The 15,637-nt window shown below is 36.2% G+C and overlaps 1 protein-coding gene across 1 annotated transcript; it reads right to left on the bottom strand.

Annotated features, from left to right (window-relative positions):
- Positions 1-10,276: 10,276 nt before the first annotated feature.
- LOC101432121 (prothymosin alpha-like) lies at positions 10,277-11,486 on the bottom strand (the record flags this gene model as incomplete). The annotated part of the gene is made up of 1 exon (XM_004478894.2): positions 10,277-11,486. A coding segment is annotated over one exon (507 nt), but the record flags the coding sequence as incomplete, so codon positions are not given.
- Between the last annotated feature and the right edge of the window lie 4,151 nt (positions 11,487-15,637).

Below are 15,637 nucleotides of genomic sequence, written 5' to 3' on the forward strand. Positions count from 1 at the left end.
AAAGAACCAGTAACTGGAAGACAAGACCATTGAAATCATACAGTCAAAAGTACATATAGAGAAAAGGAGGGAAAAATATTGAGCAGTGTCTCTGATATTTGAATGACAGCACTACGTACACCAACATACATATCATGGGTGTCCCAGAAGAAAAGAAAGAAAAAGGGGCAGAAATAATATTTGAGGAAATAATGGCTAAAAATTTCTGAACTCTTGTGAAAGACATAAATATACATGTCCAAGAAACACAAATACTCCAAACAAAATAAATCCTTGTGGATCTATTCCAAGACACATACCACTCAAAATGTCAAATGCCAAAGATAACAAGAGAATTCTGAAAGAAACAAGAGTGAAGTGATTTGCCACATACAAGGGATACTAAATAAGACTAAGTGCTTGTTACTCATCAGAAACCATGTTGGTAAGAAGGCAGTGGTATGAATATTTAAAGTGTTGAAAGACAAAAACTTTTGGCTCCAAATTCTTTATCTAGCAAAACTGCCCTTCAAAAAGGAGGGAGAGTTTAAAATAGTCACAGATAAACAGAAACAGAGAGAGTTCATCAACAAGAGGCCTGCCCTATAAAAATTAGTAAAGGGAATTCTGCAGGTTAAAAGGACAAGATGAGAGAGTGGTTTGGAGTAGTTTGAAGAAATGAAAATCATCAGTAAGGGTAACTAAAAAGGTAAATTCAAAACCCAATAGTACCGTATCCTAAATATACAACTGTGCTTCTTAATTCCTATAAGAGTCTGAATACAATTGAACAAGAAAAAGGCATATTTCTTGATAAAATACATGCCAAAGATAAAATGGTAAAGTGCAACAAAAACAACATTAATAGAGGAAACAGGGATATGGAAGCAGAGTATATACACACTATTGAAGCTAAGTTGGTATTTTTTCAAATTAGTAGGCTATAGGTGTAGGTTGTCTAATATAAACCTCAGGGTAACCATATAGAAAGTATTTTAAAAATATATAGAAACAAAAATGAGGAAGGGATCAGACAGATACATCATAAAATATCAACTATACAGAAAAAAAGAGGATACAATAAAGGAAAAGAGACTAAAATAAGACACATTAAAAACCAAAAGACAAAATGGTTGAAATAAATATTGCCTTTATATTAATACTGAATGTCCATGGATTAAACTACCAATCAAAGAAAACAGAGTGGCAAAATGGGTAAAAATAAAACAAAAAACATGATCCAAATGCATGTTGTTCAAAAGAGAATCACTATAGCGACACAAATAACTGGAGAGTGAATGTTGGAAAAAAATATCCCATGCAAATAATAAGTAAAAAAGAGCTGGGGTAGCCATACTATTATAATATTGAACAAAATGGACTTTAACTCAAAAGCTATTTTAAGAGACAAAAAAGGGAACTATATATTAATAGAAGGGGCAATCCTACACTTATTAAAGAGTTAAATGGCACATTCTTTAAAAAAACAATCAATGGGTCAAGAAGAAATTAAAAGGGAAATCAGTAAACATCTTTAGATGACTGAAAATGAGTACACAGCACATCAAACTTATGGAATGTAACAAAGGAAGTGCTGAGAGGGAAATTTATATAGCCCTAAATGCTTAGATTAATAAAAGAAGAAAGAGCTAAATTCAAAGACCTAACTGCACACCTGGAGGAAATGGAAAAAGAATAACAAACTAATCCCACAATAAGCAGAAGGAAAAAAAACACAAATATTAGAGCAGAAATAAATGAAATTGAGAATAAAAATTAAAGAATTAAAAAAAACAAATTTGGTTATTTGAAAAGATCAATCAAATTGGCCAGCCCTTAGCTAGACTAACAAAGGTTGTTAAAACCCAAATCCTGAAGGGCATGAGTTTGTGAGATCATGAGACCAAAGAACACACCTGGCATTTAGCCAGGCATAAACTTTATTGGGACTTACAGACAGGAGAGACTTCTTTGAGGATGACCGGACAAAGAATGCATGAAGTTAGTGCTCTGTATAGAGAAGAGAAACTGAGGGGTGATATAGAAGGGGTTTTAGAACAACCACATTCCACAGGGCATGAGAACTGAGTTCCTGGTAGGGTCATGTGAAGTGTATACATGGGGTGTGGTGATGTGTTCACTGTGCTCATAGGAAGGATGTTTACCAAGGACGCTTAATGCTCTGGGAAGACTGTAATTTATGACACCATCTATTCATTCTCTCCCCTTTAGGGAAGGCAGTTAACCTCTAACTTATACTTAGGACACACAGGAGACTATATGCTGAGGATTTGGGGGGTGGGGGCACTAAGTCTCCACAAAGGTATAAAGAGAGAACACAAATAAAATCAGAAATGAAAGGGGAATCATTACTTTGCAGAAATTTAAAAACTAATTAGCAAATTTACTCAGAAGAGTAATGGGCCCTGAATAGCCAAAAACATCTTGGAAAAGAAAAATGAAGTTGGAGGACTCACTCTTTCTGACTTTAAAACATATTGCAGAGATACAATGGTCAAAAGAGTATGATATTGGCACAAGAATACCATATTTACTAACAGAATAGAATTGAGATTTCAGAACTAGATTCTCATATCTATGGTCAACTGATACTTGACAAAGCTGTCAAGTCCATTCAATAGGGAAAAACAGTATCTTCAAAAAACGTGCTAGGGGAACTGGATAACCATATGCAAAAGAATGAAAGAGGACCCCTGTCTTAGTTTGCCACAGGGCTACCAATGCAAAGTACTTGAAATGGGTTGGCTTTTATAAAGGGAAATTTATTAGGGATAAAATCTTACTGTTCTGAGGCCATGAAACATCCAAATCAAGGAAGCATCAGAAATGTTTTTTCACCAAGTCAACTAATGGTGATCCTGGTGTCCTGTCATGTGGGGAGAAAAGATGGACTTCCAATCTCTGCTGATACCACTGCCTTTCTCTCCAGAATATATAATTTCCCGGAGCTCTGCTGCAGGCAACCAGGCATAGGGCTTTTCTCTTTCTGGGCCTTTTCTCTCAGTCTTGACTGCTCTGCTTTCTTCCCAAGTTCAGTTGTGGGCTATCAGGCATATGGCTCATCTCTTCAACATTGATCTGCTCCATAGGCACAGCTTCTTGGGGATTTCATGCTTAAGCTTTGCCTGCAAGTGATCCTTTAGTCTTCTTTCACATGGCATGGTCAAAAATGACAGCTTAAGTGTATGTCTCTCTCTATGCCTTCATTTATATAAAGCTCCAGTAAGAGGGTGGAGACTGAACTTGAGTCACACCTCACTGACATAGTCCAATCAAAAGAGCCCCATTCTCACAGTCATGGATAGTTAAGAACATAATCTTTTACTTTTTTGGGACTTAAAAGGATTTCAAACTGTCACCATCCCTATCTCACAGTATATGCAAAAATTAATGCAAAATGGATCAAAGCTCTAAATATGAGAATAAGGACTATAAAAGTCCTAGAAGAGAATGTATGTATTTTGGGGAGCTTATGTTGGCAACAGTTTCTTGGACTTTACACTCAGAGAACAAATGAAATATGGATATATTGGTTCTCCTAAAAATTATAAACTTCTGTGCCTCAAAAGACTTTTTCATGAGAGTGAAAAGACAGCCCACTCAATGTGAGAAAATATTTGGAAACCATATATCTGATAAGGGTTTAATATCCAGAATATATAAAGAATTCTTACAAATCAAGAATAAAAAGTCAAGCAACCAAATAAAAAATGGCCAAAAGATGGAAGCAACCCAAGTGTCCATCAACTGGATAAACAAAACATTATATATACATACAATGGAATATTATTCAGTCATAAAAATTAATAAAAGGGTTGGCTCAGACCAGCAGAATATCTCAGCCTACATGTAATATCAGGTGTTAAAAACTGCTTTTTGACTTTGGATAATAAGGGGAAATGGAAAGGACAAATGAGTTTATATGGCTAGAAGTCTCCCAAAAAGAGTCGGGAGGTTATCAGAGGGGTAATACTTATGCATGCCTCAGCAGAGTCCCATTGACAGCCAAAGAAGATAGAACCCAGGTACTGGTTCTCCTGAAGGCTACAGAGACCCACAGGTTCTATGGTCATGGCAGATGTCTCTGGAGATCAGTGCCATGTCAGTGCCCTACTTTGGAGTTTGTACTCCTGAGTGTGATGGACTTGGACTCAGATATGTCCTTTCTACACATGACTCTTCTGTTACTTTTACTGGACCTATGGTTGGCACTGGGGTTGGTCTATACTCAGGAGACCTGAATCTCTGGAATGTCCATGTGACAGCCAGGCCCTGAACCTCAGCAGACTTGCAGCTCCTACATCTAGTTTATTGAACTTACCCCAGCCAGCTAAAGGGAGGTGAAGAAGGTCAACTAGCACCAGGGAGCCAAGAGTGCCTACAACTGCAAGTAGGAGAATTGCATCCATCATTCATGTGGAATCTAAGCCCCCTCTTGATATAGAGGGGGAGTGGACATAACCATCCCAGGGTCCACAGGCTGGAAAAATAGAGTATGGATTAGTGTGGACTTACTGATATTCTACTATGGAACTATTCTAATTAGTAATGGAAGAAATTGTAGCACTGATGTGGAGAAAGTGGCCACGGTAGCTCCTGAGGGTAAGGAGAGGGAAGAAGAGACATGATATGATGTAAGGCCTTTTCAGGACTTGAAGTTGTCCTGGGTGGTACTGCAGGGACAGATGCTGGACATTGTATGTCCTGCCATGGCCCACTGGGAGGACTGGGGGAAAGTGTAAACTACAAAGTAAACCATTATCCATGTGGTGCAGCAGTGCTCCAAAATGTCTTCACAAAATGCAATGAATGTGCCATGATGATGTGGGAGGAGTGGGGTGAGGGGGGTGGGGGATATATGGGAACCTCATATTTTTTGAATTTAACATTTAAAAAAAATAAAGAGGGAAAAATAAAGAAATAAAAAATTTTAAAATTAAAAAATTAAGACACTGGGGGAAATTACAGAAGAATTTATCAATATACATAAAAAATAACAGATTTTATAGTAATGATGGGCACAATGCAAAAAAAACAAACTAATGCATGCAATGACATGGATGAAACTTTTGGACTTTATGCTTAGTGAAATAAGCCAGGCACAAAACACAAATATTGTATGATCTCATCTATATGAACTAATTAAAATAAGAAAACTCATAGAATTAAAATCTTAGAATATTATTTACCAGGGATTAGTGAATAGGGGGATGATGCTTAATAGGTACAGAATTTCTATTTAGGTTGATTGTCAAGGTTTCTAAATGGATGGTGGTGATGGTAGCACATTATTCTGAGTGCAATTAACAACACTGAATTATATAGTTGAATGTGGCTAAACAGGGAATCTTTAGGTCTCACATGTTACTAGAATAAAAAAAGATAAAACATAGGTGTGTATAACATAGTGAACCTTGTTGTAGTTAATGGATAATAGTTAATAGTACTATTAATAGAATGTTCATGAATTATAACAAATGTATCACACTAATACAAGGTGTTAATATTAGGTAGTATTTGAAAAAATATACCTAATGTAAACTATGGACAATTTAATAATTTTTCAATTGTAACAAAGTTAACTACTATTACAAAAAAATTAGTACAACTACAAAATGTGCTCTCATGAATTTTAACAAGTGTTCCATACCAATGCAAGGTGTTGGTATGGCATGTTATATGGGAATCCTGTATTTTATATATGATTGGTCTGTAAATCCACAATTTCCCTAATAAATTTTTTTTTTAAGTCATGGAGCTCTGTGATGATAACCATTTTATATATCTTACAGAGATATCATGGCCAGAGCTGCCCAGTGGTATTTAAAATCCCATGGCAAAAATTCTCCATGTTTAATGGATTGCTACCTGGGAGGGATAACCATCCCCTGTTTAGTGACCCCTGACCACCTCCTTTGATGATACTGCACGAGCCCATGACATTGTTGCTGAAGAGAATTTTGTCTCTGTTTGAATTCACCACAAGAGTACAGGACTTATAACACTGCTTACAGTCCTCGGACTCAGACATGAAAAGATTGCCAACTGCTGGCCCAGTGAGACCAAGTGTTACATTACAACCTGCAAAACTAAGCCGCATCCCTACAACAAATAGATATTTTCCACACCAGTCAACAGTTATTGGCCAGCCCATTCAACTAGTACCCCAGACTCTGGGCTTCATGCAACAACAGCATGACTCCTTAGCTCAAATGTTCACTGATAGACTAACATTGGACTATCTGCTGGCTAAAGAGGAGGGGCATCTGTGCTATGACGAGAATGGTCTATCACACATACATCAGCAACTCAGGACAAGTCTGATATAATTTACAAAAGATGCAATTGCAGCTACACATTATTAATAATACCTCTAATACCTTTCTTAAAATATAATTCCTCCCAAACCCTCACTATCTTCAGGCCCACACAGGACCTTTCCTCATGGTTGAGCTCCACTATCTGGGGAGCCTGGCTCCTCCAGGCCTTCCAAATAACAGTCATAGGATTCGTTTTATTTATTATTATTTATTTATAGGTTGATCTTTCAAACTATAATGAGCAACTTAAATATGCTCTTAAATATCTTGACTACTCAGGCCATTGCCATCTTAGAAATGATGCTGAGTAACACAAAGATGCATTGTAATGGCATAAAAGAAATTATATTTGGTGCTTCATCATCCTGCCTGGCTTAGTCATAGGTTTCCATTTGGGCAGCTGCCCCTTCTAGCCCTGACCCTGTGTAACTCTAAGTAGCAGGGCCTGCACCTCCATATGGCGTGGATGATAAGAAGTTGCCCTCAGCTTCTCCAAATGGCCTTTGCTACTTCTTCTTTTGTTCATGTAATTTGAAAAAAGCAAAATTCCCAGCATCCACAGGAAAGCCCTTACTTTATTTTACCTCTGGGTCACAATAAAGGCAAGAACCCAAAACCCACATGTGCTTCTTCCCCTTTCCATGGACCTTTGTAAAAGCCTAGGTTAGGTAAGTCCATCAGACTGCCCACCGGCCTATTTTCCCTTCTCCCACTCCAGAGCCTTTGTTCTAACAAAGCTGTCCTTCTACGAGTTGTAGTTCACTGTTTATCTGTTTGGGTTTCATCATCAGAGGAACTTCCACTTAACACCCAAAGCACCTACTATTCAAAATGAAAAAAAATAGTAATACTTTTGTGTTTTCTTCAGATCTTTCTCTCTTAAAAAAAATAATTTAAGGATGAAGCTAAAATCTTCTATTTTCTCTTTTTTAATCACATTTTTCTTTTTACATCCCTGGATGTAGCTACTATTTTAAAATTTGATGTGAATTCAAATCTTTATGCTTATACATTAATTCAATAAGAATGCTATGAACTGCATGAAAGAACAACAGTTTATTAAATTTTCCATATATTTCATGTACACATTTATTTTATATCAAAAAGCAAAATTAGTGGAATACCTACTTACCATAAACAGAGATTTAAAAATTTCAAGTCGTGTGAGAGAGCTCTAGGGAGAAAATTATAAAATATCATTGAAAGACATGAAAGAAAATTTGAATAAATGAAAAAAAAAACAAGGAAATTTCTGGGTATTAAGACTCAATATTGAAAATGTTAAATTTTCCCAAACTAAATATATAAGATGGATGTAATTACAACCAAAATTGTAGTAGCATCTTGGGGGGGGGGGGATTTTGAAAAATTGAATCTAAAATTCACACAATAATGCAAAAGTTCAATGCAGGATTTTCCAAGACAATTCCGAAAATAGAAAACAAATGAAAGTGAAGTGTATGTGTTCCCACAGCCCACAATAAATCATTGAGTAAACTTATTTTCTACCTTGTTAAACTTTGCCAGCTGTTTTCCATAGAAGTACATGGGATCTTGGTAAAGGTCAGTGAAGAAAGGATGGACTATTCAATAAATTATAATGAAATAAATGCCTTCTGGGGGCAAAAAAAAATGTTTCTTCCCTCACATTAGGCATCCAGGTAGAAATATCTAAAATTATATCTAAAAATAAAATTATAAACAGATAATTGTTAGTTTCAACTTAACATATATTTCTTAGGAAATTTAAGACACTGATAAATCTTAGGCAAGATACAAACACATAGATCATAAGGAAATATTAATACATTTGACTATGTAAAACATTATATCAACAATGTTCACAGCATCTTCACCAGAAGTAGATTCCATCTCAAGAAATCACTTTCTTTGTTCATCCATAAGAAGCAGTTCCTCATTTGATAAAGTTTGATCATGAGATAGCAGCAATTCAGTTATATCTTCCAGCTTCACTTCTAATTCTATTGTTACTTTCACCACACCTGCAGTCACTTCCTCCCCTGAAGTCCTGGACTCCTCAAAGTCATCCAAGAGGGTAAAAATCAAACTCCAAACTTCTGTTAATATAAATATTTTGCCCTCCTTCCATGAATCACAAATGTTCTTAATGCCATCTAAAATGGTGAATCCTTTCCAGAAGGTTTTCGCTTTACTTTGCCCAGATCCATCAGAGAAATCACTATCTATGGCGTTATAACCTTAAGAAATGCATTTCTTAAATAATAAGACTTAAAAGTTAAAATGACTCCTTGATCCATGGACTGAAGAATGTGTATTGTGTTAGAAGGCATGAAAACAACATTCCTCTCATAGCATATCCCCATCAGAGCTCTTGGGTGGCAGATATCTTATGAGTAGTAATAGTTTGACAGAAGTCTTTATTTCTGAGCAGCAGGTCTAAAAGTGATCGTAAAATATTCAGTTGTGTGAACAGTAGTGCTATCATCTGGGCTTTGTTGTTCCATTTCTACAGCACAGAGTAGACTTAGCATAATTCTTAAATGCCCTATTTTCAGAATGGTAAGCTTCAACTTAGACTCACCAGCTGCATTAACCAGTAATAAGAGAGCCAGTCTTTCCTTTGAAACTTTGAAGCCAGGCATTGCCTTCTCTATAGGTATGAAAGTCCTAGATGGCATCTTCTTCCAGTATAAGATTTCTTCTTCAACACTGAAACTCTGTTGACTACTTTTTTAAGATTTATTTATTTTTTATTTATTTCTCTCCCCGTTCCCCCCCAACACACCTCCATTGTCTGCTTTCTGTGTCCATTCACTGTGTGTTCTTCTGTGACCACTTCTATCCTTATCAATAACAGCAGGAATCTGTGTTTCTTTTTGTTGCATCATCTTGCTGTGTCACCTCTCCGTGTGTGCAGTGCCATTCCTGGGCAGATGGCACTTTCTTTAGCACTGGGCAGCTCTCCTTATGGGGCGCACACCTTGCGTGTGGGACTCCCCTATGCAGGGGACACCTCTGCGTGGCAGGATACTCCTTGCATTCATCAGCACTGCACATGGGCCAGCTCCACACGGGTCAAGGAGGCTCAGGGTTTGAACCATGGACCTCCCACATGGTAGGCGGATGCCCTATCCATTGGGCCAAGTAGCCACCTTCATCAATTATCTTAGGTAGATATTCTGATAAGTTGCATCAGCTTCTACGATAGCACTTGCTGCTTCACCTGGTACTTTTATAGTATAGAATAAGCTTCTTTCCTAAATTTCATGAAGCATCCTCTGCTAGCTTCAATTTTTTCTTCTGAAGCTTTCTTACATCTCTCAGCCTTTATAGAATTGAAGTGAGTTATGGTCTTGCTCTGGTTTAGGCTTTGGCTTAAGAGAATGTGGAAAGAGAGACCACTAAAAGGTCTATTCTTTTTTTCCTTTAAAAAATTTTTTTTAAAAAAGATATTCCATTACATAAATGTTACATAATAAATATAGGGGATTCCCCATACACCCCTCTTCCTACACATTTATCCACATTTACCCACATTAACAGCATCCTTCATTAGTGTGGTACATTCATTGCAATTGATGAACACATTTTGGAGCATTGCCATTAAGCATGGATTATAGTTTACATTGTAGTTTACACTCTCTCCCACAGAATTCTGTAGGTTATTGCAAGACATATAATGGTCTGTATCTGTCGTTGCAATGTCGTTCAGGATAATTCTACGGTTAAGTTCCTTGAAAATTCCTGTTAATTTACAACTCCGCTTTCTAAACGCAGGATGTCTTTGGAATATCCATTAAAATATGACCTTAATAATAAGAGGAAGAAAGTAGTTTCACAAGGTTATATTATTCATTTGATTTGTCAGCCCTTACCATTGTAAATTGAATATGAAATTGCAATTTCCCATTGAAAACAATTCCCTAGAAACAATAAAAAAAGATGTTTTTTTTTGTTGTTGTTGTTAGAACAACTCAGCAAAATAAAATCCTGGTTTATTGTTGGACAACATTGTTTCACACATACATCAAACAGGCCAAAAAGAAAAAAAAATAAACAGCAACTTCATAGACAAAAAAAAAAGGAAAAAGAAACCTTTATCTTTGGCCTTTTTTAACCATCTCATACAAACCAACTACTTATAGTACAGCTAAGTACATACACAAAAAAAGTTACTGGAATGCTCGGAATAAGATTGTATTTTTTTGTTGTTGTTTTTGCTTTTTTTACAAGGTTTTTTTTCTCCTTTGAGATTATAATGAACATGGTCACACCACAAGTAAAGTCAGAAGTAGGACAGAGGACGCTCCGGAAGGCTGGTTTGGTCATCCGAGATCATTAAAAATGGCTGACCCCTAACAATATGTACAAAAATATAAAATGTAAATAAAAAATACAAACAAATTTTCCTTTTTAAAGTACTTTTAAGAAAAAAAGCAGGGCCTTGGAAGTTTTGGTTCTTTTCCCCTCCCCCGTTGCAAATTCACGTTGTGGTTTTGGGGGGCGGTGGCGAGCGCGTGTCGTCTGCAGGGGCACTGCCCGCGTGGGGGGCGGGCGGGCGGGCCTCTCTACTCGAAGGTGACCGCGTTTAGATTCTGAGACGGGAAGTGGAGGGTGAATAGGTCACGGCGGCCTTTTTTTTTTTTTTTTTAAGTTTAACTTTTCCTCTTTTGCTGTCTAGTCATCCTCGTCGGTCTTCTGCTTCTTGGTGTCCACGTCGTCATCCTCATCATCTTCAGCTGCCCGTTTGCCCGTAGCTGCCTCAGCCTCCTCATCTTCATCTCCGTCTTCTTCCTCACCATCTCCTTCCTCCTCCTCCTCGTCTTCCCCCCCTTCTTCCTCTTCTTCGTCTACCTCGTTGTCAGCCTCCTGTTCCCCGTTTCCTTCGTTAGTGTTCCCATTAGCAGGTGCGTCTCTTCCATTCTCCGCTTCCTCCACAACTTCCTTCTTCTCCTTTAAGTCCTTGGTGGTGATTTCCGAGCTTGTGTGCACGGCCGCGTCTGACGTGGTGGGGCACGCCGGTGATCCACTGCAAAGGAGCGAAAAAGGAAGCGAGAGTTCGGGGACTCTGGCGCTAAAGCTGCCGGTGTCCGCGGCGGCGGCGCGCGGCGGAGGTAGCTGCGGCGAGCGGGGAGCCGGGCCCGGGAACAATGCAAATATGGCTTTTCCGAGCAGCCAGTCAAAAAAGATGTTTTAAAAATTCTCACCGAGTTTTCTTTTATATAGAATATAAATCTCAACAAACACAGAGTCCATACTTTTCTTTCTAGGAAAAGCAAAGGAAAACAAATCATAATAGAGACAAAGGTAAGGTCATGTTGACACTCATCTTTCAGGATCTATGAACTCTAAAATATTGAGAACTGTTATGCTTATTAAAATTTTATGGTCTTCCCTTCCTTTCATGCCATCATCATCAACTCCATCAAGCTTGCATTTTCCCACAAATGCTGATAATATATAGAACTCTAAAAATTTAACACAGATTCATAGTTATTTCAGCAGTGAACATCATTTCTGCCATTATTGCTATATGCTCAAAAAAAGGCCCTTCAAATTAAAAAAAAAATCTAAACATGTACACTTTATCAATCAATGCAAAATAAGAATGAAATAAACCTTATAAGAATTTTACCATCTAATTAGTAACATAAGGTTGCTATGCAAATGCAACTTCAAGACAAATCACAAAGTAAGTTTCTAATACAGTGATTTTCAAAGTATGAGCTCCAGACCAACAGCATTAACATCACATGGAAACTTGACAGAAATTTAAGTTCTTGCTTCCCCTCTCCCAGACATACTGAATTAGAACCTCTGGGATTGGGGTCTAATTTTCCATGTTCTAAGAAGCCCTCTGGGTGATTATGATGCAAGTTAATATTTAAAAACTACTGTCCTAATAGATTGTTGAGTATCAGACTTCATGCATAGAAATTTTGAGATTGCAGCATCACAAAGGAAAATAACCTAACTTTATTATATAGATTTCATTCTCTTTACTTTGTGGGATCGATCAGTTGCAGCTCTAAACAATAGTGGCATTTTAGGCTCGTGCTGTTGTTTCAGAATGAACTAAAGTTGGAACTTCAACATCAGGTGCCAAGGGAAATATGCTTTTTTAAACTGCTTGTGATAATAAATCCCAGGGAAGGTGACATTTTGATGGCTGACAAAATTCATGAGATTTTTTTTACTAAGAAGTATTAGGTTAAGGGTCCTGGATATTAAAGTAGTATCCCAGCATGAATTTGTTATATAATTATTCAAGCCCCTATCTTCTTTTCTGGCCATCTTATTGCCTCTGAATGCAGAAAAGGAAAACCACTTCATAGGAACCCATGTTAATAATGTCTAATGCCTTCTGGAAATTGATTGATGAACTTAACTTGAAAAATCTATAACTTCTTGGAAATACTACTTCAGAGAAGATTAATTCAGACATGGTAATACTACTTTTTTGGTTTTGTTTTAGGGTGTACTGGTACATTTAAAAAAATAAAATAATTTACTCTAGCAAAGCATTTGAAAATGCATTAATCGTTAGAGGAGTCTAACCTGATGTGAGACATGTTATGTATTTTCAAATTATGTTTTGTCATACTGCTTTTGTAAATTAGCTGAATCCTTTTATAAATTACTTGAAAATTCTAAGGACTACTCTCTTTAAATATCAGAGTTTCTACTGAATTTTGAAAGACTTAGAATGCTACTCTCTCATTGCTAATAAGAGAAATGATTATAGCAATCAACCTGACTGAGATCACAATAACAGCAATTTCACTGAACTGGGCTTTTAATAAGGTTAATAATTTTAAATAATTTTTCCTCATACTTAATGAAGAAATAAAGATCATTTATATTGCATAATGGGCCACAAAATAAAATAGGTGATCACAGAAAGAATTTGGATTCCAATTACATCTGAGAATTCTTAGTAGTGATGAATGTCTTAACTGTGAGGCATACAAGATATATAAGGATTGAGAACTCTTATAACACTATTCTTAAATAGCCATAGAAAACACCTGTTTTCCATTGGGACATTAAGGACTTGGCCTCTCTTTACATGTTTAAATGATAGAATGGAAGAGTGAGATAAGGTGAGAAAAGAGAAAAAGAGGGGAATTTTAAAGCAGAAATAAATGAGGATGTTTGAATATAATTTTTTTCCCAATGAAAATCCAAATTGTGTAGCTCGAGTCATTTCCTAAAAAAATACTCTAAAGTGCAAGCACTTCAGTAAAAGACTGTCTTAGGAAATATGCCAGTGTCATGTGGATTGTCTATATCCTGGAGGATTTGAGAGAGGAAATTAAGGGATCACAATACATGCATTGTCGGAAGCAGAATACCTTTTGCACTAAGTGATTTCACATCAAATGCTCTAAATTTATCCAGAAGTAGCAATGGCATTGACTGTTAATTGTCACTTCAAAGTATGATTTCCCTAACAGAAAAGGAAAAACTGAATAGAACAAATGTTACACAGATCACAGAGGGGAGAAATTAACTCTTATACAATGAATACATTGATATATTGATACTGCTCCTTAAAAGATCACTTATGTTGGTTCCTAGCTTAAAAACAGACTTTTCATTTATGTACAACTTGTTTAAAAAGGCAAAAGCCTCTATTTTAAACTTTATAATAATCCATCATACCTTAAATAACAAAGGCAAGAAGTATAACTTGCCGAAATCATCAAAAGTAATGCTTGCAAAAAGAAGAGGTCCTATTCGTTTTTATAAAAGAGTAAATGCATTTATAAAAATAAACAGTTATCTATTTATTTTCCCTAAAATTAACCTGTCTTTAACATGTCTTTCCCTAGAATTAACCTGTCTAAAAGTGGTTGAAATTGCAAGATACAGAGATGATAATTTGCTGGCACCAAATTCAGTCTAGTTTGTGTGTGCGTGAGTGTGTGTAAAACAGGGATACAGTAGTTACAGTAGTCATTTCTTTTTCCCCAGTTAAGAACCAAGTCAAATGGAAGGAAGAGTAAAGAAGGACAAAGCATATTCTCCACCATGCTTCAGATGGGAGAATTTTTCATCTATTTTACATGTCTTCCCAACCTTATTGTAAATGTTTCTTGGCAAGAACCATACATACCCCAAAAATGTGGAGCAAAGGGCTTAACACACAAAAACTTCTTAAATTCGCTAAGGACATTATATTAATAAAACAAAGTGACCAAATTCAAAGAAAAATATTTTCTCTTACACAATAACCTCACTTGCACAACTTTCTGTATTAGAATTTTATTTCTTTTAATATCAAATTCAGCTCAACATTACTGATTAAAACCAAAAGAGGAACAAATTTAAGAACTTCTATAGAGTATGGCATTTACAGGAAAAAAGAAGTGATTGAAAAAGAAATACCATTTATGCTATGAAGCAATGATGAAATGCCCAAGGGGTAATAAGAATGTTTGTAAATAAAGCAGTAATGGTTAGGAATCATTAGATAAAATAGGCTATTCATGATGCTGGCATTTAAAACTTAAAGTCAAGGAGTGAACATCGCTCAAGTGGTCAAGCACCTTCTTCCCATGTAGGAGGTCCTGGGTTCAATCCCAGGTACCTTTTATTAAAACAAAACAGAAAAACAAAAACTGTCTCAAAGAAAGGTCTCACAAATGTAAAATAAGGTCGTAGGGAAAAAGGGTAAGGGGATAGGGAATGAAGTAGTGCAAGTAAGAATAGGATAAAATGAGTAAATAAAGCAAGAGCATTTCTGAAGTTGCTGAACTTGTATAAGACAATGAGCAAATGTAGATGGTTGCATAGCTGAGAAAAATTATATATGGTATGGATAACTCAATAAAAATTGACAGTTGTGTATCACAAATAAATTATTATACATTCTATGCATTTCCTTGCTTATTGAATATATTGACTCAGGGCATATGAAAAGCTACTTGTGAAAAAATATGAAATATATTGAAAACATCATTTTGACAAATTTTTCTTATGAGGACCTACAAAAAAAAATGATAACAGAATCCCAACTGTCATGTATAGTACCCTAAATAATTTAGGAATTAGCCAGATATTCATTAGAATTTATTATGATATTTATTCATTAGAATTGTTTATGATAGAACAGGAACTATTGTGACGACTAACCATCATAGCATAAATTTGGGGAAAATTTAATAGCAGCCCTAGTAGAGACCTAACCTAGCAATACCTTTCAACAGCATAAGCATAATCACTAACAAGAACTATCACCAACAAAGTATAAGTAAATATCGAGATTTAATTAATTCTACTCCCTGGTAAATTCTCATGATGAGATTCTTAGGAAATGTACAATACAGATC

This window comes from Dasypus novemcinctus, chromosome 4 (assembly GCF_030445035.2).
Source record: "Dasypus novemcinctus isolate mDasNov1 chromosome 4, mDasNov1.1.hap2, whole genome shotgun sequence".
NCBI classification, from domain to species: domain Eukaryota; kingdom Metazoa; phylum Chordata; class Mammalia; order Cingulata; family Dasypodidae; genus Dasypus; species Dasypus novemcinctus.